The following is a 26,445-nucleotide window of genomic DNA, read 5'->3' on the forward strand; positions in this document are numbered from 1 at the left end:
TATTAACTCCTACCCGTTTCCCTGGTATTATGCTTGAACCTTTGGCCATTTACTCATGAGCAAGCCCCATCAAGTTTATTGGTGTGTGTGTGTGTGTGTGTGTGTGTGTGTGTGTGTGTGTGTGTGTGAGAGAGAGAGAGAGAGAAGCCAGCCTCAGGCTATGCACGCTTTTCTGAAATTCGGTGGAGCTACTATCTTTGGGCAAATATGAAGAGTCTCCTCCTGTGCATTATTTTTTATGGTTTTAATTGTTTAATCACCGTTGTTGCTCCTTTTCTACTTATTTACTGTAACTGGTTTCTGTGACTTTGAACTGTATGAGGAGCCCCCGAGTCACTTATGGTCAAATAATTTAATTAAGTAAAATAACTTAATTCAAATGATTTACTAAGACTGCATTACTATTATCCTTTTCTTCCTTACTAGTACCTATCTCTTCCCACTTACTACTACCACTTACTACTATAACCATGTGGCTTGTATCTTTCCATTTATATTGTTCTTATCTGCTTCCTAGTACGATTTGATAGCTTATGAGTAACCTCGACTATCGCTAAGTGTTGTATCTTTTTATTCTTGATGAACGTATTTTATTCTCCTTAGGTACCCTGAGACCATATGCACCAAAGACAAATTCCTTGTGCGTCCAATCACACTTGGCCAATAAAGAATTCTATTCTATTCTATTCTATTCTATTCTATTCTATTCTATTCTATTCTATTCTATTCTATTCTATTCCATTGTGCCAGAGGACAGGTAGCTCCTGTTTATCAATGTAACCAATAGATTAAATTATATTTCTTTTTCTTAAACCAACTGGTGGGTGTGCTCTCAAGGGTCCCAGCACGGGAGGGTGGGGGGGCTGCAAAGTAAATATTTTGGCATATCTCAAAGGCCTGGGGGGGGGGCGGTTAGCTTCCCCCCCCCCAAAGCCCCCCCACCCTCCCACTTCTGAGCTGTGGTCCGGGAGAGCAGCGCTTTTTTTCCCCCAAGCAAGGGAAGGGAGCGAGCAAACAAGCGAGGTGTGTCCGCGGGCGAAGGGTGCGCGCGGGGTGCGAGGCGGGAGCGCGCGCACGGGGGGGGGGGGAGAGACGACGCGGGGGCGCGCGATCTTCCCTTACCTGGAGCTTTCGCAGGTCGCGAGAGAGAGAGAGAGAGAGAGGCGCGCTGTGCGGTTTACCTGCAGAGACGTTTCCCACAACCCAGCGGCTTTTGAACCTCCGCTTTGCCCCGAACTTTGCAGAGTGGGGAGGGGGGCCGCTTCTCTGGCTCGGCTCGGGAGGGGAGGGGAGGGGAGGGGAAGGGAAGGGAGGTCAGCATGGTTGGCACGGACCCGCGCTGCTTGAAGGCTGCGGCGGGGCTTCCACTCGGGTCCGCCGGAGAAGCCGCTGCTCCCCAGAGGTTCCAGCCTGGGATCTAATCGGCCGAGGCTTTGCTTCGTTTGCTTCTCTGCCTGCAACCCCCTCCCCAACACACCTCCTCCCCACCCACCCCCGGCGCGCAGATTTCCTTTTTTTTTATATGGCTCAACTCCCTCCGGTCTTCCTAGAACATGCACAGAAACTCCCGCAAGTGGATTTTCTACGTGTTTCTCTGCTTTGGAGTCCTGTACGTCAAATTAGGGTGAGTACCTTAAATCGGGGCTCCCGCAAGCCCGAGCGATCGCGTGGCGTCTTTCTTTCATTTTTTTGGGAGGTTTTTTTTTTGGGGGGGGGAGAAAGGATTTGTTTTTTAATGCGGAGGAAAGAAAAGGGAATGAATTGCGGGGCGGGGGGAGCGGGGCTTTGGGAAGAGGCGAACGCCCCCGGAGTTTTCCCCGAGTTTGGTGGGAGAGGGAGGGTAGCCCCCCTCTGAGGATACGGAGAGGGGTGGGTGGGGGATCTTTGCGTAGGGGGGGGGGCGAGGAGGAGATCGATCCGCCGAGCTTCCGAAAGAGAAGGCTTGTAGAAAACAATTCTGGGAAAGGCGGCTGCGTTACGGCGTTGCGCGGCTTCCTAACGCTTGGTCGGGATCCTAAAAGGCTCCGTTGCCTCTGGAAGCAGCGGGACTTGTTTTTTGTTTTGTTTTGTTTTATTTCTTTTTGTTACAACTTGCATTGGATCGGGAAGAAAAAGGGGCCCGGTGAACAGAGAAAGAGAGAGAGAGAGAGAGAGAGAGAGAGAGACGGCAGACTTTTGAAACGCGCCGCTTCCGAGCCCTCCAGCTTTGCGCGCGATCCAGCCGCCTAGCTTTCCCCGGATCGCGCAAGGCGGAGGACCACGTAGCCTCTCAGCCACGAGGGCTTCTCCTTCGGAAAACCAGCCGAGTTCCGATCCCGGAGCCGGAGCGCCCGGAGGGTAGGGCCAAGAAAGCGCGCTGGGGGGGGGGGCGGGGGAATGGGGGAGGAGAGAGGATCGCGGCTTCCCCGCCGGAGCAAGCCGGGTTAGTCGGCGGCGGCTCTTCCTTGCGAGGGAAAGGCGCTCCGGGAGCGGCTTGGGACTTTTGCAAACGGAGCCCACTCCTCCCTTTTTTGGAAAGGAGAAGCCCCCCGCCCACCCAACCCCTTGGAAATCAGCAGCGGCGGGTGTCCGCTGCACCCCCCAAAAAAGGGGGGGGCCGAGAGAGAGAGAGAGAGAGAGAGAGAGGCATTTACGGTTTAGCACCCACGGAGGCGTCGGTAATTTTGGGTGGGTGGGTTGGAGGGACGATCCCGCTCCTGGAGCCAACCGTACCCGTTTGCAGGTGCGCCCGAGGGTGGGGAGAGGTGGTCGGAGCTCCGTTCGGCCTTAGTTCCAAACTTCGCGGGGCGCCCCTGGGCTGCTTTGGGAAACACGCGGGGGGGGGTTCCCCTACGGCCCCCCCACCGCTCCACGAGCGCCTATGAATCAACCTGCCGAAGCCGCGAAGGGGAGGAGGAGACGCCCTTGCTTGGGAAAGGAAAGTGGGAGCCACCGGCCCAGACCCGAAAAACGCCCCTAGGTGAGCGGTGGCTCTGGAGACCCCCGAGACCCTGCCGTGGGCAGCCCCTGCTTTTGCCTCCGGGGCTCGGGGCGCCGTTGGCTCCCTTCTTCCCCTTCCCCGCGCCCTCGCCAGCTGGCTCGGTGCACTCGCCTGCCCGCCTTAGTTGAATTTCCACATTCCTTTGCGGCAGCCGAGTTCCTACCTGTACAGCTTTGGAGATCCCTGCCTCTCCTCCTCCTTTCCCCGCAGCCCCCCCTCTTTTTTTTTCTTTTTTTGGCAGGCTGGGGATTAGGTGGGTGTCCTCCCACCCCCCCTCCCCACTCCTGGAGACATCCAGGGACCCAGAGGGCTGCAAGGGGCTGTTTGACAACCGACACCCCCCCCCCACAACCTTCTCCCTGGCCTAGCTGCAAAAGTGCTGATAAAATGATATTGCTTGCCTTATTCCAACCTCGGCCACAGAGGGGTGTAAGTGTGTGTGTGTGTTCTGCGCAATAAGGTCAAAAAAGTCAGGATGGCGGGCCCCGGGTGGTGTAAGCAAAGTTTTCCGTCTTGTTTTTGAAGTGCGTTTCAAGGGAGGGTGGGTGGGTGGGGGTCATGCATTGGTCATGTTGATGGCCAACGTCTTGAATTTGTGGAAACAATCCCTCCAACCCTGCCTGGCTTGGAAATTCCCCCCACCCTTCCCTTCCTACAAATGCCCATCTAAAACGTTTGGATTGCCAGATGCCCCCGTTTCCTTCCCCGATCCGTGAGGATGTATGAGAATAAATGAGCTGGTGGTTTGGGTGATGGAGATGGCCCATCCCCTTCTTTTTTCTGCTGGGAAGTCAGGATAGAAACATGTCTTGGGAATCTCTTCCCCCCCCCCCCTGTCCACCTGATGCCAACAGCTGCTGCAAAACTTTGGCTTGCAAAAAAATAAATAAATTGGCTTGAGGTTTGCTGTCCTGTTTGCATCCTTAAAAAAAACCTCTTCCCTTATTCTTTGACTCCGAGACAAGTTAAGGAAAGAAAGCAAGAATTGGCTTTGTCTTGTCTTCCCCCAGGTGCCATCTTTGGTAGGTTCTGCAGGATCTGTTGCGTTCATCAGAAAGAAAAAAAACAGCAGGGCAGCCCAGCCTGGCCAGCTCAGCCTCTTGGTGTGGCCCGGTTACATAGCAATAGCACTTCAGACTTGCATACAAGCAGTCCTCGACTTACGACCACAATTGAGCCCCGCGTTTCTGTTGCTAAGTGAAACATTTGTGAAAGTGAATTTCGCCCGATGTTACGACCTTACTTGCCACCGCCGTTAAGCGAAGCATTTGCCGTCGCGAAGTTTGCAACCAAGTTGTACGGTGAATTTTGGCTTTCCCAATTGACTTTGTTTGTCGGAAGGTTCGCCAAAAAGGGATCGCGTGCATGGCAGTGCAACCGTCATAAATACATGCCGAGCTTCCGAATTTTGATCATGTGGTCATGGGGATGCTGCAGTGGTCGTAAGTGTGAAAAATGATCGTAAGTCCCTTTTTTTTTCAGTGCTGTTGTAACTTGGAACGGTCACTAAATGAAGTGTTGTTAGTCCAGGACTACCTGTACCGCTTCGTAGTGTTTTACAGCCCTCTCTAAGCGGTTTACAGAGTCAGCCTATTGCCCCCAATAATCATCATTTTACCAACCTCAGAAGGAGGGAAGGCTTGAGTCAACCTTGAGCCGGTCAGGATCCAACATCTTGCTGCGGGCAGAATTAGCATGCAATACTGCATTCTAGCTACTGTGCCACCACGGCTCTTGGTGATGCCCTTAATTCTGTTTCCATTGTAATATCACCTTTCTGTTTGAGTCACCCTTTGTCGTGTCCCACTCCTCCGCTGACGGCTGGGTCAGGGAAATCCGAATCAGGTGTGCCTCTGCAGCTCTGCCAAAGTCCTAGCAAAGTTCTCAAGGCAGGCAGGAGACCAGAAAGTGACTTCAGCAAGATATGTTTAGACTTTGCCTGACTCAGAGAATGCCAGAAAGCAGATCCTTTATATAGGCCATGGGGTGTGGCTCCATGACTCAGCACTTATCCAGGCCTGCCCCTCCCTTCCTTCTGTTGCCTCCGCCTATCAAGTCTTCTGACGCGAGGGTCACTCCAGTCTGCAGCTGTTGGTAATAAACCTTCCTCAGGCTCACATGCTGTGGAGGAGGGGGAGGGGTCTAGTTGCTCCGTTTGCCTGGGCATGGAGGCAGAGCTGGGGGCTGGAGATATTTCTTCTTCTTCAGCCTGTCTGGGCATGGAGCCAGGGCTGGGGGCTGGAGGTATTTCTTCTTCCGTGTTCGGAAGCAGATAAGCAGGCCCCGGCTGTGGTGAGATTGGGCGAGACACAACACCCTTGTCCCTTGTCCTCAAATCACAATGGTGATTTTAAACACCACTGTTTAGCCACCCATCCGGTTGCTCCACTCGCACGACACGGTCGTGAAGATCAGGGGTGGGTTCTACTTACCTTTACGACCGGTTTGCAACGGGATCGCGTGCGCGAGTGAAGCAAGCACGTGTGCCGAGCTTCTGCGCATGCGCAGATAGTCTATGATGAAATCCGGGTGGGTGGGCAGAGCCTCCCCCGGTTTTACTACCGGTTTGCACGAACCGGACCGAACCGGGGGCAACTCACCACTGGTGAAGATGCTCTGTGCTTTTTTTTTTTTTTGCCTTTTCACCCAACCTGATCTTCAGACCAGGCTTATAAATGCAGAGAAGGCATGGAGGATGGAGTGGGACTTAAAACTGAGTGAGCTACACCCACAGTGGCATAGAAATATTGGCAGTCACTCTTAGCTAGTTAGTTACTATGGAACATACTATAATCTCTGGTGGACATGTCCGGTGGCAAAACAATTCTGGGCTAAAATCAAAAAGTGGTTAGAGGAGATAATACAGGGATCAATAAAGGGAGAGCCAGAACAATTCTTATTAGGGATCCCAACAAAAAACTATACAAATGATACACAATACTTAATACTACAAATATTAACAGCAGCATGTATAGCGTACACACAAAATTGGAAGAAGGAGAACCCACCAACAGAAGAAGATTTAATTAAGAAAATCCTAGAATGTGCAGAGATGATAAACTCACAAAAGAAATCAAAGAGAAAGAGGATACAGAATATTATAAGGTCTGGTGTAGATGGTATGAATGGTTAGAAAATAGGAAAGATATATATTTTTTAATTTGCATTTATATCCCGCCCTTCTCCGAAGACTCAGGGCGGCTTACACTATGTCAAGCAATAGTCTTCATCCATTTGTATATTATATACAAAGTCAACTTATTGCCCCCAACAATCTGGGTCCTCATTTTACCTACCTTATAAAGGATGGAAGGCTGAGTCAACCTTGGGCCTGGTGGGACTTGAACCTGCAGTAATTGCAAGAAGATGTGTTAATAACAGTCTTAGCAGTCTGAGCCACCAGAGGCCCCTTATATAATGAAAATTGAACAACAGGGTAAAGTTTAGATGAAATAAAGAAAGATAGATAATATAAAAGTAGAATAAGATAGAATTAAAATATGCATAAATAGTAAGAAAGGACTGCTTTGAATAGTTGATAAGAAACAGTGATATGTATATAAATGTTGTATGTTTGTCTTGTGTTTTAATGTGTTCAAAATAAAAAACTTTATATATATAAAAAAGGAAATATTGGCAGCCAGGCCAATTCTCTCCTCAGGGTTGCCAGCACCGGGCGTCAGAATAGAGCTGACAAAATTAAAACAGTAAAAAACAAAACAAAACCACAATTCCATAGACACCATGTTAGCAGAAACAGCAGAAAGCCTGTAACGTGCCCTATAGGGCAAGGGTTCCCAACCTTGCCATGGCTGACTGGAGAATTCTGGGAGTTCAAGTCTTAAAACGGTTCAAGGTTGGAGAAACCCTGCCCTAGGGACAACTGAGCTTCTTCTCCATTGACCTCCAATGCAGTAGGGGTGAACCGGTAGAGGCGACTGCGGGATGCCCCGCCCACCCACGCAAATGCCACGAGGTCCCATTTTTCCATGTTTTTGAGGCTCTGCGCATGCGCAGAAGGCCTTGCGCGTGTGCTGGAGATGCGTGCCCATTTGTGAACTGGTAGGGAAGGTAAGTAAATACCATCCCTGCTCCAGTGTGTCCCAAAAGAATTCTAAGCACACGTTTAAAAGTCAGGTCTAGTGCTTTTTTTAAAAGAGTGCTGAACCCAAGGGTATGAATCCTGAGACAGATTTCAATAGTGAGACTTTTTGTGGACAAATACATTTTGGGAAAGACAGGTGTACAGTTTGAAGCTAAAGAAGGCTATGATAAGAGAAATAACGCCCACAGTGGCCTGCAGTGACCAATAAAAGGCCCAAAAGGTTATAACTGCTTTGAGTTCCCATCAGTCACATTACTCTATGAAGTATTCTAGATTGTGTCGGTCAAATGGGATCATTTATTAATTCATTTGCAGCATTTGTAGTTTACTTCTCATTTTAAAGAAACATCTCAGAATGTTTTTTTTTTTAAATCAAACTCTCCATTACATAGCTAGAAGGGAAAATATGTTTAAAAAGATTGGAATTTCTTACAAGGGAAAAATTACTGAATGATATAGTTGATTTAAGATGATGGAATAAATGATGTAATAAGATAAAACATTGATTTAGAATAACTTATGTGAAATGAGAGAACAAAATATAGTTAATTAAAGGACCAATTGATTAAAACATTTGGATATATATTGGATGATAAAATGTAAGATTAGATAAATCAATTTTTTTAAAATTATTTGCATTTATATCCCGCCCTTCTCCGAAGACTCAGGGCGGCTTACAATGTGTTAAGCAATAGTCTTCATCCATTTGTATATTATATACAAAGTCAACTTATTGCCCCCAACAATCTGGGTCCTCATTTTACCTACCTTATAAAGGATGGAAGGCTGAGTCAACCTTGGGCCTGGTGGGACTTGAACCTGCAGTAATTGCAAGCAGCTGCTGTTAATAACAGACTGTCTTAACAGTCTGAGCCACTCAAGGACCCTTGATATGCATATGTTGAAATTGCACCAAAGACTTGGAACCAACCCCCAACACACTGTATTTGGATAGAAGATGCTTGTTTGCATTAAAAATAAAAAAATGTCAAAAAAACCCCACCACTCTCCATGACAATTATTGATAAAAGCATATGTTGAATAACATTTTTTTAAAAATTTAAAATAAAATAAACAGCAAAACAACAACCGAGCGAGGAACAGCAGCAGGGGCAAAGAAATTTTGATCTAGCACAGCACGTTTCTGTGTGCCGCTGAAAAAAATATATAAAATAAAACATTTTGTTACATACAACATTCATCCATTCAAAGGAAGCTTACTTCTCTGATGCATATTCTTGGAATGTTATACAGAGAGTCCTCGATTTACAAGAGTTCATTTAGTGACGTTCGAAGCTGCATCGCTGAAAAAAGCGACTTACAACCGTTTTTCACATTTACGACCATTGTAGCACTCCCCCAGGTCATGTGATCAAAATCGCTATTGCTACAGTTGCATTAAAAAAAAGTGAGTTATGACCGATCCTTGAACTTCCCACTACTGCAGCGTCCCTATGGTCTTGTAATCAAAATTTGGGTGCTTGGCAACCAGCATATATTTACAACAGTTACAAAGTCCCAGAGTTATGGGATTCCCCCGTTACGACTTTTCCAGCCAGCTTCTGACTAAATTCAAGAAGCCAGCTTCGTTTTCCTGACTCTGTGATTCACTTAACAACTCCAACTTCACTTAACATCCCTGGCAAAGGCGGTCGTATGATTGGGTGGGACTAACTTAACTGCTGCTTTTCTTAACCACAAAAATGGTAGCCGTAAACCGAGGACTGCAGAATGCCATGGTATACAGAATGGCAGCCGCTATCTTGACCTTTTTTTAAAAAAAAAACCTCTCCCCTCCTGCACAATAAAGATAAAGGTTCCACTCGCACATATGTGCTAGTCATTCCTGACTCTAGGGGGCGGTGCTCATCTCCATTTCAAAGCCGAAGAGCCAGTGCTGTCTGAAGACGTCTCCATAGTCGTGTGGCTGGCATGACTCAACACCAAAGGCGCACGGAACGCTGTTACCTTCCCATCAAAGGTGGTCCCTATTTTTCTACTTGCATTTTTTATGTGCTTTCGAACTGCTAGGTTGGCAGAAGCTGGGACAAGTCACAGGAGCTCACCCCGTTACATGGCAGCACTAGGGATTCGAACCGCCGAACTGCTGATCCGTCCATTGACAAGCTCAGCGTCTTAGCCATGTGAGCCACCATGTTCCTTTTCTCCTGCAAAATAGGAAATCCTGAAACAATGTGTTGGGAAAAAAATAGCAGGAAAAAGTCCACCAGATATAAACCCTAACACATAAATAAACCAAATTGCTCACCTGGAGCAAATCTAACACAATATATATTATTACGAGAATACAGGTAGTCCTCGACTTACAGCAGTCCATTTAGCAACCATTTAAAGCTGCAATGGCACTGAAAAGAGGGACTTAAAGCCATTTTTCACTCTTACGACCGCTGTAGCATCTCCTCGGTCACGTCATTTGCATTTGGATGCTTGATAACTGGTTCGTATTTATGACGTTTGCAGTGTCCCGGGGTCATGTGATCCCCTTTTGCAACCTTCTGACACACAAAGTCAATGAGGCAGCTCAAATTGATTTAACAGCCGTGTCGCTAATTTAACAACTGCAGCGATTCACTTAACAAAGGTAGCAAGGAAAGCTGTAAACTGGGGCAAAACTCGCGTCACAAATCACTTAGCAACATACAGATTCTGGGCTAAATTGCGGTTGCAAGTCAAGAACCACCTGTAAATGGACCCTCCTTCCTTTTCTTTGTGTAGCTAGTGACTGACTCGATTTGTGGGTGCATTAATCGGCTACAGGAGCTTCATCACCGGAAGCTTTCAAGAAGAGACTGGACTGCCATCTTTCAGAAATGGTGTAAGGTCTCCTACTTTGGTGGCGGGGGTGAGTGGGTGTTGGACTAGATGACCTACAAGGTCCCTTCCAAATCTGTTAATCTGTAATTGATGGTTTCTCTCTAAAAAGCTACCTGGTGTGGCTTCCCTCTTTATCTGGGTATGCGTTGCATTTGTGTTCACGTGTGCAAGGCAGTCTTAATAAGCACATTGGGAAAATGGTGGCTTAGTCTGTGAATCTTTTGTGCGTGAAATGCTGCTTGTGATCCATGTTTGCCACATTAAGACTAACTCCCCAAAACCATCCTAGCCTATTTCCAGACCAAAAGATTCATGGTAAAAGACTAATCAAGTAATTATGGCTTTATTATTGAGGCTGTATCTGAAAGTTTCAAATATCTTTGTTGTCTGCCTGCATAGTCCTGCAGGGACCGAGTACAGTTTAAATTCTGAGTCGGAGCGAGCAATTGGGTCCAAACTTTTCTTATTCTGCTTCTCCAAGAAATGTTGATGGTGGATCAAATTGTTCGCATCCAATAGTCCATATTCAGTCCAAAATGCATCCTTTGGTAAAACCAGTTCTTGGCGTGAAACAAGCAGGAGGTGTTTCTGCTTCTGCTTGCAAATGGTCACCTCCTGGCCATTTGGATTCTCACCTTTGCTCCCCAGCATGGCCTTTTATCCCACCTCCAGAGCCAAATGGGGGACCAGCTCAAGCCAGCCTTAACTTTACAGGTATTAAACAACTTTCTGCCTGTATTCCAGCATTCTCCAAGATTATCTCATGGTGGATAAAATTTGCTAAGCTTTGACATCTGCAAGCTCTAAGGGACCCTTCTTTGCTCCTTGAGTCTTTCCACACAAACATATTTCCAGGTCATCTAACCATAGTTGGCTTGCTATATCGGTAGATTTTACACCGTTGCAACAGCTGAAGGGCTGGTATGGAAGCTAGCATGGAAGATATTGATTTCTCTATGTATCTAGTGGCCTTTGTCTATCAGTACAAGTGTGGTAGTAAGGCCATGGGGCTTACTTCTGAGAAGGCACTTCTAGTCTTCATCCCTAGGTCAAGGGGCTTCTGATTCAGCAGGCTTGGCTAACCTTATCTAAGCTAAGGGATACTTCAGAAAACCCCAGTCAAAAGACAAACATGCATTCTGGAACAAGGCAATACAGTATATCGCCAAGACACATCCCTGAAAAATCACCAGGAATTTAGAACGTTGGTGGAAAGGAAGCTTCCAATTTTCTTTTCTCCAGATGGAGAAAAATCAAATTTGCTTCCAGGAGTATTATTTTAGGATGGTAGTCAGCCTGCCTAACCATGCTCTCTCTCTGATAATTCCAGTATGCTGGAATTAGTTGCAAGTGGACTCCTGAGCTTTTGCAACCCTTAGTTCAGTGTTTTTCCAAATTGCTGTCTGGGGAATTCTGGGTGTTAAATCCACACTCACCATGTTTGGAAAAACACTGCATTGGACTAACATTGCTGTCCTCCTACTATATCCACAGACAAAACAAAACACAAAAACAAAAATTCCCATGCATGGAGCAACCCCACTCATACCTTGCAAGTTTATTATTTTGCGCGCGCATGTGCTCACACACACACTTAAATCTCTTCTCCTTCTCTTCCTATCAAGTAGCTTGCATATGCACCTGGAGTGGAAAGACTTTGGTTAAATCTATCCTACAGTAGTGGCCAAAATTGTGGAAACCTTTTGGGAAAAGTGTATTTTTGAGGTTTGATGGTTAAGAACACCACTTTTTTGGGGGAGTTTCAAGATAATCCTATTCCACTGCTGGAATGGCCTGGGAATAGCCGAGATCTTCACCCAATCGAAAATCTATGGATCTGACTAAAGAAACCTGTTAGTCAGAAGCGACCCAGCAATAAAACCCAGTTAATAGAAGCAATCATTCAATCTTTGTTTCACATTATAACAGCTGCAGAACTAAAAGACTTGGTTCACTCCATGGGAAGACATTGTAAGGCCATAATTCATGCTAAAGGTTACCCAACTAAGTGTTAACTGAAATGGTGGTAATTTTTGTATATCTCGTTTTTTTGAGTTGAACTTTTCTTCTTTATAATGTAACTGCTATTCTAATAGCAAATCCTTCATAAAAATTATTGCATTACATTCTTGATTAAATTATCTTTCCATTGATATGTAATTTTATGGTACTACTGCAAAAAAAAAAGTGGTGTTATTAGCTAGTTTTAAAAAATACACTTTTTCCAAAAGGTTTTCCCACAATTTTGGCCACTACTGTATGTTAAGGTTAGCTAGCAGCTTGATTTCAAAAATTTTAGGATAGATTCAGAAAGTGCTATGAACTTAAAGAGCTTGAATTAGTCTATGTCAGGTTTCCCAACCTTGGAAGCTTTAAGATGAGTGGATTTCAACTCCCAGAATTCCCCAGCCATCAAGATGTTGAAGTCCACATGCGTGAAAGATTCTGAGGTTAAGAAACTCTGGTCTATAGGCCTTTTCCCCCTCTCTTCTATGAAGTGGGTTGTTTTTTTTTATTTAGTTTTTTTTAACTTTCTCTTCTGCTATCTCCTGCATAGATAAAGGTCAAAGGTATTCAGATCTCTCAGTTTGCTTCGAGAAGCTATTTCTCAAAATTGCCATGATCTCCTTTCCAAAAATCATTTTGCACAAGGATGTCTCTATTTGAGACCGTCCCCTGTGATGGGTTAAAATCCAACTTTAAAAACAACAACAACAAAGCAATCTACGATGGAATGTGTTTCCAGAGTTTTGTGAAACAGTGTCAGGGATGTCCTGGGGGAGGGCGGAAAGGGCGGTCAAAAAAGTCAAGATGGCGGGCACAATTGTGCAATGGAGACTCTCCCCTATTGATGCCTGGCATTCTAGTTTTTAAAAAAAGAATAAAACCCGAGATTTTAAACAACTAAACTCCCGCCCTGTTTCCCTGGATCACTGGCGTTTGAAAGGTCCGAGGAGAGGGATCTAGTTAGCCCGCTCTTGAATTTAGGGCAGAAAGTAGAACGGGATTTCGGGATTTGCAGCTGGCTCTGCGGATCCTTAAAGGAAGCCCCGAGAATTTTAATCGGTTTTGCTTGGGATTGTGCTAGTTGCGAAGCGTTGTGTTTCAATAGGAGCTAAGGACGGACGCGGGGGGTGGGGGGACCACATTTTTTATGATGCTCCTTGGAAGGACAACTGGAGGGAACTGCAGGGGAAACGATCCCCGGCGATCGCTGCAGAGGGATCGGCCCCCGAGCGTCTCCTGGGCAAATAGGCGAGCCCCGAACTGGAGCATCTCTTATGCACTCAGGTGGGACCCTTCATCCTGTGTTGACTCCAGGCTCATTTCTGGGCTCAAAGCCTTCCCGCTCGCCCTTTCCTGGGGGATGGGGGGGGGGGGCAAGAGGGAGACAATTTGGCCCGGAATGTTGTATCTAAACGATTGAGCGGCACACCAACCAAGTAAACAACCAACCAACTAAACATTTAAAAATATCCACTTACAGGGATGGGAACAGTTGCCCTTATATTCTGTACACGCAATTCTCTTCGGTACTTGCATGAGTTTCAAGCTACTGGTTCATCTGTCCATCCATCTTCGGTCTGTCTGTCTAGCTAGCTTGGGTTTTATAGGTTTCTAAGTTGTTTTTTATATTATAAACAGCCCGGAGTCAGTTGGGAGTAAGTTGGGAAGCCGTATAAATAAATAAGTTTCCTTCCTTCCTTCCTTCCTTCCTCCCTCCCTCCCTCCCTCCCTCCCTCCCTCCCTCCCTCCCTCCCTCCCTCCCTTCCCTTCCCTTCCCTTCCCTTCCTTCCTTCTTTCCTTCCTTCCTTCCTTCCCTCCCTCCTTCTTTTCCCTCCTTCCTTCCTTCCTTCCCTTCCCTTCCCTTCCCCTCCTTCCTTCTGCTACCTTTAATGTCTTTTTCCATCTACGTATTTTTTAGTTGTCTTTAATTGCGTTGGGACCAATAATTACTCTCTCTCTCAGCCCAACCTTCCTCACAGGTTGATTGTCATAAGCAAAATCGGGGAAAGGGACCGCGATATACGGGTTCAAAGATCCCGAATCGAAAGATGCGCTCTCGATCTAATTAAAAGGAGTCAGTGCTTTGCCATTGCCCTAATTCAACTTCTCCTGCCCGCTCCTCGGGATCTCCTGGTGGCCTCCCATCCTGTTTGGCTTCTCAAGGCCAAAGGAGGTGACCCTCGCCCATTCTCCGCTGGAAATTGAACCAGTCCAACCCAACCTTGAGCCTTCATGATATCAGAAATCTGAAGTAAAGATGGACGCAGCCCTGGAAGTCGGCAAGAAGAAGGGAGGGGGGTTTCTTGCGGAGGGGGGGCAGTTGTCCCTGGCAGATGGCGAGGTCTCTCTATCTACCAAAGCTGCTCGGAGTCGATCCGCCTCGGAATCCCAGCTTCGGAGGAGCGCTGGTTCTTCCCACAGGAAAAAGGAAGGGGCCCGAAGCGCGGCGCCTCGGAAGCAAGCATATAGTGACAGTAACAGGGGCCTTGGAGGTCATCTAGTCCAACCCTCCGCTCACGCTGGAGATCTCTACTACTAGGGATTCGAACCGCCGAATCGCCGATCTTTCTGATCGACCAGCTCAGTGTGTTATCAAGCCTGGCACTTGATCCACAGGCTGCGCCAACAAGCCACGATGGCCAGGCCCTCAGCCCCCCCCCCCCCGCCGGCCCACGAAGCGTGAGAGCGAGGGTTTCCCATGCCGCCGGGTCAGTCAAGGAGCGTCCAGCAGCAAACGTCAAGCCCAAGGCCAGATGCTTTTGCGCAAATGTATGGGGCCAGCCAGCTTGATTGACCATCAGGCTCCTGTCCATCACCTCCTTTTACTCGCAAGTCAAACGCTCCTCCTCTGCAACTCCAGAAGGCTCCGTCCCTGCTGCCGTGGGAAGGGACGCCCATTACCAGGGCGTGCAAGAACCTCGCTCGCTCCCTTGGCCAAGATCCCGACCGCACTTTTCCCTAGGTGGCACTGAGAAAACGGAGCTTGTTGATCAGAAAGATCGGCGGTTCGAATCCCTAGTATAGTCTCCTGCGCGAGTAGGGGGTTGGACTAGATGACCTCCAAGATCCCCTTCCAACTCTGTTACTGTTTGAGCTTGAAAAGGTCCTCTTCTTAGTTTCCCCAAACTTTTCCGGGGGTGGGTGGGTGGGTGGGTGGCGAGACCCCTGAGATACCGCGGGCCGACGGAAGCGGCAGCCTTCTGGGCTTCGCGCAGAGCCAGTCCGGCGATCGCCAAATCCATTCCCAAATGCTCTTCCTTGCGATTACATCCAATTCACCTGTTTCCTGCATTATTTTACACCGTTTGCTGAGGTCGGGCGATAAGACAGGGCGACAAACTAGCTAGCCAGAGGAGCCTGAGCTCTCCCAACACAAAGTTAAGGGTCGAGTGAATGTGCGCTAGGTAGAGGCGGCGGGACCCGTTTTGAAGGAGGGGGGGGGGGGGGGGTGACAGGCAATTGCAAAAACTAGGCTTTCTGGGAATATGGGCACTGGAGTCCCCACCCCCCAGGCAAGAGGCCCAGCGGGGTGGGGGGGGTGGGCGCAGGTGATGCAAGAACCGAAAAAGATGGTCGGTGAATTTCGCGCGGAATTTCCTCGCGTCCCCACGTTGCTTTAGGAGAGCATCCGGTTAGAGTGACCTCATGCAGTCGGTAAAGATCAATCAAGTAGCTGCTCCCCCCCAAAGAAAGAGAGCGGGCTCGATTTGGGGCAACACAGCTGCGCAATTAAGGCAAAAACGGTGTTGGCTGGGGATGATGGGGGAATTTGTTCATTCAAGGGGCTCCGGTCTTAAGGGAGAAGCCCAATCTTTAAAAGCCTTAATAAAGAATGGTTCTGTTTTAATGGCAGGAATGCAGCTGAGCTCCCTCTTTAGTCTACGAGGTGCCTCTTTTTTCCTATATTTTTCCTACATTTTTTCCTTTTTTCATCTATTTTTCCTCTATTTTCCTCTAATTTTTCCCTCCTTTTCCCTTATATTTTCCTCTATCTTTCCCCCTTATTTCCCCTCTATTTTTCCCTTATTTTTTTGTTCTATTATTATTTACTTCCCTCCATTTCTCCTCTATTCTTCCTCTCTTTTTATCTTTTTCCTTCTATTTTTCCTCTATTTTCCTCTAACCTTCTTCCCCTTTCCCCTTATATTTTCCTCTATTTTTCCTCTTATCTTTCCCCCTTTTCCCCCTCTATTTTTTCCTCTTTTTTCCTTATTTTTTTTGTTCTATTTTTATTTTCCCTCCATTTCTTCTCTATTCTTCCTTCTATTTTTGTCTTTTTCCTTCTATTTTTTCCTCTTGAGGTATTCTGAAGACATTGGGCCCTTTGGGCCATGTGCGTGTGAACGAACGTCTCGCTCCTTCCCTGCCCAGCCCCGCAACTCGCCTCCTTACCCCCACCCACCCACCCACCCAAAGGAGGCAGCCGCTGGCCGCTGGGAGACCCCGTTCTTTGCGAAATCCTCGGAGTCCCTTCTCTTCTCGTAGAGAAAAAGCACATCCGATGAAACAAAGGGCAATATTTAATTGCATTTATTTACAAATCGCTCATCTGATCCAAATGCTTCTAGCCGGCTTAAAATAAACATATTAAAAGTAAATCGAAATCGTAGTGAAAAAAAATCGCCTGAGCGGTCCCTGAAAGCGGGGAGGGGGGGGACCTCATCCCGCACCCGAAACGGACTGCGCAGAGAAACGAATTTCTTTCCCATTCGAATTTAAACGAAACCAAAATCGTCCAGTTAGGCGTGATTCGTTACTTTTGCGAAGCCCGATTTCCCCTGCAATCCCTTCTGAGTGAGGGAAGGCGCGGAAGGGATTGCGGAAAAATGCTTCGCTCGGAAGCAAAGGCCAAGAAAGACTCGCGTTCCCCGTTCACACGATGCGCAAGAGCCGGGTTCGGTTTCGATTAGGGCGCGTTGAGTGGAAAGCCCCGGGCATTGTGGCTGGGCGGACTCAGCCCTCTGGAATTGCTTCCCCCCCTCCCCACTATTACCGCGTAGAATTATATACGTGATGCGCATGTATAAACCAGCCTTGGATTTCGTCTGAACCCGTTTTCTCGATTCACACAATGTGTGGGACAGTAAAATGGCTTAAGGCAGGGGTGAAATCCAGCAGGTTCTGACAGATTCTGGAGAACCGGTAGCGGAAATTTTGAGTAGTTCAGAGAACCGGCAAATACCACCTCCGGCTGGCCCCAGAGTGGAGTGGGAATGGAAATTTTGCAATATCCTTCCCCTGCTACGCCCACCAAACCACGCCCACAGAACCGGTAGTAAAAATGTGGATTTCATCACTGGCTTAAGGGGTGGTGAGTGGCAAGACTATATTAATGTTGCCCCGTTTCCTAACTCTAATCCCAACCAAGATTATTTGCTCCACTAACCGGCCGATTCAGGAGAGTGGTTGTCAGCCACTTAAAATTGTGTGAAGGCGCAACCAGTTTTCTTTTGAGGACTAAACCCAGAGATGCTTTCGAAAGGCGCACGGTATCTTCTGAACTCATCTCCAGGCCCGGGGCAGGCCTGGGTCTTACATTTCCCCTCCCTTCGGTTGAGGGGGGAGGAGAGGGTCGTTACAGAAATAGTTCAGGTCGCCAAAATCGTTTCTCTGCTCCAAAGTTGGTTTATGGGAAGAGAGGCCGGAGAAGCAGGGGGCGAGAGGGCGTTTAAAACGCGACGGGGTGAGGTGTGAACCCGAGGCAGAAGGAGAGAAAATGGATCCACGTTTTTCTGCCAGGCATTCTTTCTCTAGAGGGGTCCAATTCCAAAATCCGACTTTCTAAAAAAGGAAGAGTTGTTTGGTGGTGTTTTTTTTTGGCCACGCGTGAATGCCCCAAGCAGGAGCTTTCTGGGCCCTGCTAATCTGCCACCTGCTTGGGGGATGATGGGGCGCGAAGTTGAGGAGCTGGACTGGCACCGGGCGAGCTGATTGATGCCTGACTCCGGTTACAGGTCCTGGTTGTAAAGAGGCCGTTCCTTTCCCATTCTCTTCCCCGCTTCGCATTCATTCATTCATTGTTTGTTTGTTTGTTTGTTTGTTTCTTTATTTTTGCAAGTTCCTGGAGGGGAACTTGCATTTGGTCATTTGGCTGGAAAAGACCCTCCCCCATCATTTGACGGGAAAAGATCCTTGAGAAGAGCGTTTGTGGCGTGCTTCACCTGCGCCAGGTAGACCCAAGTCAGACTGTCAACCTTGCAGAGGGCGCTTGCGGAGAAGGGAAAGGGAGCGCCCGGGATGGGGGGAGTAGCTGTCACCGGTGTCTTTGATCTGCTGTGATCTGGTCTGATCGGGAGATCTGCAGCTCTGCCCTCAGGGGCGATTCACCCCCCAGCTCCGCGGAATACGTTGCTGAATTTTGCTAAATTACATCAGGGCAACGCTAGGGCCAGTTCCTCTTTTCCCACAGACTGATCTTCTCTTCCCGTAACCCCGGTTCACCTTGGAGCATCGTCAGTACGATTCTTACGCCGGGACAGCCCGTTTTTATTTAGGTGGAGGTTGCTTCCTCCGTGGGGCCATGGTTTGTAGGGAGGGTGGGGGAAAAAAAACGCACGCGCGCGCCCTGAAACACGAGAAACCGTCCCCGGGTTAGTTACTCTGTAGGTAGGGTTGTACTCCACGCTGCGGGGTCTGACTTGCACCACGCGAGGGTCCTTGGTGAAGCCACGTTCGCGCCGCCTGGAAAAATTTGGCTAGGAGTTTTCGGAGTCGCCCGGGGTTCGGTTCGTTTGGTTTGGTTTGGTTTGTAGGACTCACTCAGCCCCTTCCCTACATTTAGGGGTCAGACAGAGGCGGACACTGTTGGGGGAGAGGGAGGGTGGAAGGGGGAACCCACAAAAACGGGCATGGTCTTCGTCCTCTCCGCAGGGCTCCCCCGCAGGGTGAGCTGCAACCCCGGCGCGACCCCTTTGCTCGGGTGGTGGGGGGAAGGGGTGGGGAGGGGTGGTGGTGATGGGGAGGGGAGGGGAGGAGGGGGGGGCGGCGGGGCCGGCTCGCCCAATGACAGCCGCGGCCCGGAGAGAATAGGCGAGCGGCGGGTCTCGCGCCGCCCTCTGCCCTCCGTTACTTCGGGCGCCCCTCCGGGGAGGGAGAAGTCCAGGCAGCCTCCAGCAGCCCCCGCTGCCAGATGCCGCAGGCGGCGGCGGGGGCCCGGCAGCTCCCGGCCAGGCCCTAGAGGCGGCCCCGCCAGCCGACCTGCCTGCCTGCCTGCCTGCGGCCAGCGCGTTGCGCCGTTGCTCCTCGCCCGCCTTCCCAGAGGAGGAGGAGGAAGAGGAGGAGGAGGAGGAGGACCGGAGCCCGCCGGCGGGGCGCCCCGGCCCGAGGAAGACTCCGCCGGCACCCGGCCGCCCCACCATGCTCCTGCTGTCCCCTCGCCGCCGCCGCCGCCTCTTCCTCGCCGTCTATTACCCGCAGCTTTTCCTCATCCTGACCAGCGGCAGCTACTTGTGAGTCGGCGGCGCGCCTGCAGGGTGGAACGGGCGTGGGAGGGTGGGAAACCGGGGCAGCCGCTTAATCCTGATCAGGCGGGGAGGGAGCGGGACGGCGGCTGTGCAAGGCAGGTGGATGGGGGTCCCCTTGGAGAGAGGGGTTCCTACGGGACCGGCTGGTGCTTTCCCTGCCTGGCCCCGATGCCCCAATGCCCACCGTCCCCCTAGAGGGGCAAAAGCCCAGGAGTCCTGACCGGCAGGTGTCCCCGAGCGGGAGGCAGAGGGTCCTGGGCCCTTGAAGTCCTTTCCTTGGACCCCGGGCTCGCCTGCCGTCCCTCTCGCCCAGCAGGCACGGCCAAGAAGGGGTTTTGGGCATCGGGGCTCAGCGCCGACCGGCTCCTGGCCTCTGCTAGGCTCGGGACCGGTTGCTGCCCGTGTGCGCAGGTGGAGGAGGCTGGCTTGGCCTCGGTCGGCGGGAGACTCCGGGGGCGGGGGGACCCCTCTGGAAAGGAGGGGGGGAACCTCCGGGTTGAGACCGGTCCGGGTTTGCCTGGGGGGCGGGATGCGGGACACCCGCAAACTTCAGACGCGCGGCTTTCAGGTGACCCGCAAGCCGCTTCTTGCGCGAGTCCATTGACTGGATACGCGCAAAACTGGATTCGCGGGGAGGCGAAACCGTGTGTGTGTGTGTGTGTGTGTGTGGTTTCCCCTGTTTAGCAGGTGGCACGGGTTCGTCGGATGGGGTCCCGCGTGTCGTGTAAACAGAAACGAGGAAAACGGGAAGAGGAGGGTGGGGAGGGGGAAAGAATCGGCTTCGAAGCCGTTGGGGCGATCTTGGCCGGGAGCGAAACGCGGGGGGAGAGGGAGACGACCCTCCCCGCGAACCCTCCGCGCGGGACGGGCTCCGCCAGATTCCCCTGGTCGGGCCACCTCTGGCGAACTGAGACTGAAGACGGGCGCCTCCGCGTGAGAATTTCGCGAGGTTTGGGTGGGATGGGGAGGTTCCTTGCCGGCCTTCGTTCGCTGTCTTTCCCAAGCGCCGGCTGAAGAAGTTTCGCTGAAGTTTCGCTGGGAAACCTGGGCCCTCCGTCGGCCGCTCTTTTCTTCCTTCTCCATCGCGGCACCCTTCCTCCAGCTCGAATCCACCCACCGGGCGTCTTTCTCAGCCCGGCCTCTTCCTCCTCCTTTAATTCTAATGAAACGCATATGCCTCCGAGCAAGGAGCTGGCTTCGCCAGTCCCGCGCCGGGTTCGCGCTGGGTAGCCGGCTCCCTGCAATCGCCGCTTACGGTGCCAGAGTTGCTCCCAAAGCCCTGCTCTTCCCCAGCGGTGTGTGTGTGTATGGGGGGGCTTCTTGTAGGAATGGGATGATGGCGCGGGGGGGGGAGATTAAATTAATCTGGAAAGGAACCCCTTCTCCTGCCCCCGACCCCCCACTCCCCAAGATAACCCTGCCCGTATTTTCTTGAAAAACGGGAGGAAATTGCTATCCTTCCCCAGTTTTTCCTTGCTATAAATAGTCCAGCTTAAGTCTTGAAACAAAAGTTTTTCTCCACCGCAGGCCAGATGCTGGTGGTTTTCCTTGCAGTGTGACATAATTATAAGGTCCAGAGGCAAAAAGCTATAGAAGTAGAATAATAATAATCCCGAAGCAGCTTTTTATTTCCAGCAAATTTCGAGAGGGGGGATTGACTCTGGAGATATCTGGAGCAGCATCAATTGGTGGCGGGCAGATTAATTTCCCCACCCCCACCTCGACCCCCCCCTTTTTTCCCCCATCCCTTTTCTGCAATGGACCTGGCGCTGGTGGTACCCAATAGCCTGGCAAAAGTTGAAGTCCTAACCCAAAAAAACTTTTGAGGCATTGCTACATGCTCCCTTGCAAGGAAAAGATGGGGGGGGGGAACCTCTTGCTCCAGGGAGGTGGACCCAGGGAGCACCTGCTGCTTTCAGGGAGAAAGTTAAGCTCCTGGTTGGTGTGTGTGTGTGTGTATGTGTGTGTAAAACCCCATCCATCTTGGATGACCTATGAACCACTTGGGTAGTTTTCTTAGCTATCATAGGAAAGGAGATTGTTTGATGTCCCAGCTGCTGAGCAAATCTCACTGGGATCCAACTCTGTCCCTGCTTAGTTTTTTTCAAGGTGGGGGCAAATCCATCTGGATGCCACCTAGCTCAGGGCTCTTCAACCATGGCAACATTAAGCCTGGCGGACTTCAACTCCCAGAATTCCCCAGCCAGCAAAGCAAAGCTGGCTGAGGATTTCTAGGAGTTGAAGTCCGCCAGGCTTAAAGTTTGCCAAGGTTGGAGACCCCTGAGTCCTAGCTGAAGATTTTGAGGGTTTTTGTAAATGCCGAGGCTCTGATTCAATTTTCAAGATTGGTGGCCAGCTGTTGAAATCCATAAACCTTTCCTCTGGCTTAAAACAGCAGATTCTAGAAAGTTCTAGCAGGGCTATCCAAATTTTTTTTTTTTGGCACAAGGTGCTGAGGGCCACACTCCCTCCCCAAAGCAGGGGTGAAATCCAGCAGGTTCTGACAGATTCTGGAGAACCAGTAGCGGAAATTTTGAGTAGTTCGGAGAACCGGCAAATACCACATCTGGCTGGCCTCAGTGGTGAGGGAATGGAGATTTTGCAATATCCTTCCCCTAGGAGTGGGGAGGGAATGGGGATTTTGCAGTATCCTTCCCCTGCCACGCCCACCAAGCCACGCCCACGAAGCCACACCATGCCCACCAAGCCACGCCCACCGAACCAGTAGTAAAAAAAAATTGGATTTCACCACTGCCCCAAAGTAGCTGATTCCAGATTTCCTCCTGGAGACTGTGTGAGAATCTTAAGGGGTGAACTAGACGTCTTCCGCTCCTCGAAGCTTAAAGTCAACATTTCATTCCTCAAGCCTCCCAAGTAAAAATAGAACGTAAGAAAGAATGAAATTGTGGGTTGCAGCCATTGTGGAAGCCCTCTTCAGAGGCAAACAAGCAAATCAACAAAGAGTCTAGGGATGGGCCTGAAGCTGTTTTACACCCCTCTCTCAAACGATGTGAACTTCCTGTTCCAGAACATCCATTGATGGGGCTGTCCACTTCGGGTGAACAGTTGATTCGAAAGAGTAGAAGATGCACTAGGAAGACATCCGGTCCATCCAGTGGCACCAAGTGCGCCATGGCATTGTCGTGCAATGGCATCCTGACCCATATGATGCCGTCGTCGACGGTTTTACCAGGGTGCTCTGCCCACAGAGCTTTTGTATGGTGGCAGCAGATGAGGGCTTCTGTGAAACCTTGGGAGCCAGGATTTAAGATCTGCTCTCTCTCCTCAGCGGTGGCTACTGGCAAATTTCTGGCAAAGTTGTCATTGGGGTGTGTGTGTGTGTGTGTCTCCATGGAAGAAAATTTTTGCCACTCCTGGGCTGATATATTTCATGTTATTCTAAGATCATCTGAGTTATTTGTTGTTGTTGTTGTTAGTTGCAAAGTCGTGTCCGACCCATCGCGACCCCATGGACAACATTCCTCCAGGCCTTCCTGTCCTCTACCATCCCCTGGAGTCCATTTAAGCTCATGTTTAAATGGACTTAAAAAGGTGACTTAAATGGACTTAACAAGGTGACTCCATCCAGCCACCTCATTCTCTGCTGTCCCCTTCTTCTTTTGCCCTCAATCGTTCCCAGCATTGGGCTCTTCTCCAGTGAGTCCTTCCTTCTCATTAGGTGGCCAAAGTATCTGAGCTTCATCTTCAGGATCAGGCCTTCTAAAGAGCAGTCAGGATTGATCTCCTCTAGGATTTGATCACTTTGCAGTCCAAGGGACTCGCAGGAGTCTTCTCCAGCACCAGAGTTCAAAGGCCTCAATTCTTTGGTGCTCAACCTTTCTTATGGTCCAACTTTCACAGCCATACATTGCAACTGGGAAAACCATAGAAAACTATACACACTTTTGTTGGAAGGGTGATGTCTCTGCTTTTATGAGCTATATGTAGCGGCAAAAGTATGCTTCACCGTAATTCATACATAAGGCTCAGGGGCCAAGATGCTGAGCTTGTCAATCAAAAGTTCGGCAGTTCAGCGGTTCGAATCCCTAGTGCTGCTGTATAACGGGGTGAGCTCCCGTTACTTGTCCCAGCTTCTGCCAACCTAACAGTTTGAAAGCACGTAAAAAAAGGCAAGTAGAAAAAATAGGGACTACCTTTGGTGGGAAGGTAATAGGGACCACCTTTGGCGTTCTGTGCACCTTTAGCGTTGAGTCATGCCGGTCACATGACCACGGAGGCGTCTTCGGACAGCGCTGGCTCTTCAGCTTTGAAACGGAGATGAGTACTGCCCCCTAGAGTCGGGAACGACTAGCATGTATGTGCGAGTGGAACCTTTACCTTTAATTCATACATGGAACCAAACAGCAACATGATTCTCATGTTGCCTTTATATATTTCACCAAGGTTTCCAGAAAAGCCTTTTAAAGTGATGGGAGTAGAAACTGGATTCAATGGGTGTGATTTCTCCATTTTGCTAAGCCTTGCATGGGAATGGTGGTCTCATATTTTTCACCTTTCCTAATCATAGTTACTCTTTTGGCCTTGATATTTATACCCTAAAATATACGACTTTCTGTATCTCCACCCTGGGAGACTTTTAGGGCTGATGTGTGAAGGTAACACATCTATTTTACCCAACTCTATTCAGCAGGTTTAGGGATGTGGTAGCTCAATGACTAAGATGCTGAGCTTGTCAATCGAAAGGTCGGCAGTTCAGCGGTTTGAATCCCTAGTGTAACGGGGTGAGCTCCCGTTACTTGTCCCAGCTTCTGCCAACCTAGCAGTTCGAAAGCACATAAAAAATGCAAGTAGAAAAATAGGGACCACCTTTGGTGGGAAGGTAACAGCGTTCTGTGCACCTTTGGCGTTTAGTCATGCTGGTCACATGACCACGGAGACGTCTTTGGACAGCGCTGGCTCTTTGGCATTGAAACGGAGATGAGTACTGCCCCCTAGAGTCGGGAACGACTAGCATGTATGTGCGAGTGGAACCTTTACCTTTAATTCATACATGGAACCAAACAGCAACATGATTCTCATGTTGCCTTTATATATTTCACCAAGGTTTCCAGAAAAGCCTTTTAAAATGATGGGAGTAGAAACTGGATTCAATGGGTGTGATTTCTCCATTTTGCCAAGCCTTGCATGGGAATGGTGGTCTCATATTTTTCACCTTTCCTAATCATAGTTACTCTTTTGGCCTTGATATTTATACCCTAAAATATACGACTTTCTGTATCTCCACCCTGGGAGACTTTTAGGGCTGATGTGTGAAGGTAACACATCTATTTTACCCAACTCTGTTCAGCAGGTTTAGGGATGTGGTAGCTCAATGACTAAGATGCTGAGCTTGTCAATCGAAAGGTCGGCAGTTCAGCGGTTTGAATCCCTAGTGTAACGGGGTGAGCTCCCGTTACTTGTCCCAGCTTCTGCCAACCTAGCAGTTCGAAAGCACATAAAAAATGCAAGTAGAAAAATAGGGACCACCTTTGGTGGGAAGGTAACAGCGTTCTGTGCACCTTTGGCGTTTAGTCATGCTGATCACATGACCACGGAGACGTCTTTGGACAGCGCTGGCTCTTTGGCATTGAAACGGAGATGAGCACTGCCCTCTAGAGTCAGGAACGACTAGCACATATGTGTGAGGGGAACCTTTACCTTTACCTTTATTTAGCAGGTTTAGCTCATGTAGGTGAAACTTCCAAGTTTCCTTAGTAATCAGTGCCCAATAATGACAGAAATGCAATTCGGATTTTTTGAGGTAGGAATACAGGAATGGCTTTTCTAATGAGGAGGCATTTAAGTGCTAGTAATTGTTTTACTCAGTTCTGCTTAGTTCACTCCTTTAATTAACTATGCTGTTGTATATTTTCTTGTACAATCAGAGAAAAGGCCCCAATCTTGCAGATTGTCCATAGATGCCCCAAGTCAGGGGTGAAATCCAGCAGGTTCTGACAGGTTCTGGAGAACCGGTAGCAGAAATTTTGAGTAGTTCGGAGAACCAGCAAATACCACCTTTGGTTGGCCCCAGAGTGGGATGGGAATTGAGATTTTGCAATATCCTTCTCCCAGGAGTGGGGAGGGAATGGGGATTTTACAGTATCCTTCCCTGTCATGGCCACCAAGCCATGGCCACCAAGCCACACCCACAGAACCAGTAGTAAAAATAATTTGAATTTCACCATTGCCCCAAGTATGTCATTTAGGCCATACGTGCATCACTGGGCTTAAACATCAGAATAAATTGCAATTAAATATACCGTATCTTAGTTGAGGCTGACAGTGCTTTTAACTGGTTAGAGGACATAAGTTCTTTACAATCAAGTAGTTTTCCAAAATAAGTGAAGAAATGAAAATGTTTATTTTTTATTTTTAAAAATGAATTTATCCTTAGAAGTGGGCAAATCTGGAGATTATAAAGAGATTTGAAATTTGTACACCATGAGGGTCACAGAAAGCAGAAAAATGAGGTGTTGTTGTTTTGCTATTTGTCAGGTCCGTTCAATTCTTCCAAAATGAAATCTGGTCATTTGTGTGTGTGGAGTTGAGGAAGTAGCTTGTGAAAAATAGGAACCAGGTATTTGCCAAAGATGCCTGAAAAAAATTATCTCTTTGGCTGATTGGATCTACAGTTGAACATTTCTTCTAGAGGGGTTTGGTTCCTCATAACCAGCTAGAATCCAGTTTCTTCTTACCCAAACCCATTATTCCATGTCCTACAAGTTGGATCCCCCACAGAGAGAGAGAGAGAGAGAGAGAGAGAGAGGGGGAGAGAGGGGCGTAGCTTCTTTTCCAAAAACACCACACTACTAACCAGAGCATATAAAGCATTTGCTAGACCAATTCTAGAATACAGCTCGCCTGTTTGGAACCCTCACCACATCTCTGACATCAATACAATTGAACGTGTCCAGAAATATTTTACAAGAAGAGTTCTCCATTCCTCTGTAAACAACAAAATACCTTATCCCACTAGACTTGAAATCCTAGGCTTGGAAAACTTGGAACTCCGTCGCCTTCGACAAGACCTAAGTTTAACTCATAGAATCATCTAT

General features: G+C 48.9%; 1 protein-coding gene across 3 annotated transcripts in view; it reads left to right on the top strand.

The window, feature by feature from the left end:
• Positions 1-1,131: 1,131 nt before the first annotated feature.
• WNT7B (Wnt family member 7B) overlaps positions 1,132-26,445 on the top strand; it is a 170,679-nt gene continuing 145,365 nt past the window's right edge. The window contains exon 1 of one of the 3 annotated variants that reach the window (XM_058191351.1): positions 1,132-1,624. In XM_058191351.1, the coding sequence (XP_058047334.1) occupies positions 1,554-1,624 (71 nt within the window). In that variant the 5' untranslated portion in view covers positions 1,132-1,553. Of the gene's footprint in view, positions 1,625-2,213; positions 2,338-19,228; positions 19,376-26,445 lie in introns of those variants that run through there. The other 2 variants (XM_058191352.1, XM_058191349.1) reach the window with 2 other exon arrangements.

The sequence above is a fragment of the Ahaetulla prasina genome, chromosome 7 (assembly GCF_028640845.1).
Source record: "Ahaetulla prasina isolate Xishuangbanna chromosome 7, ASM2864084v1, whole genome shotgun sequence".
Classification (NCBI taxonomy): domain Eukaryota; kingdom Metazoa; phylum Chordata; class Lepidosauria; order Squamata; family Colubridae; genus Ahaetulla; species Ahaetulla prasina.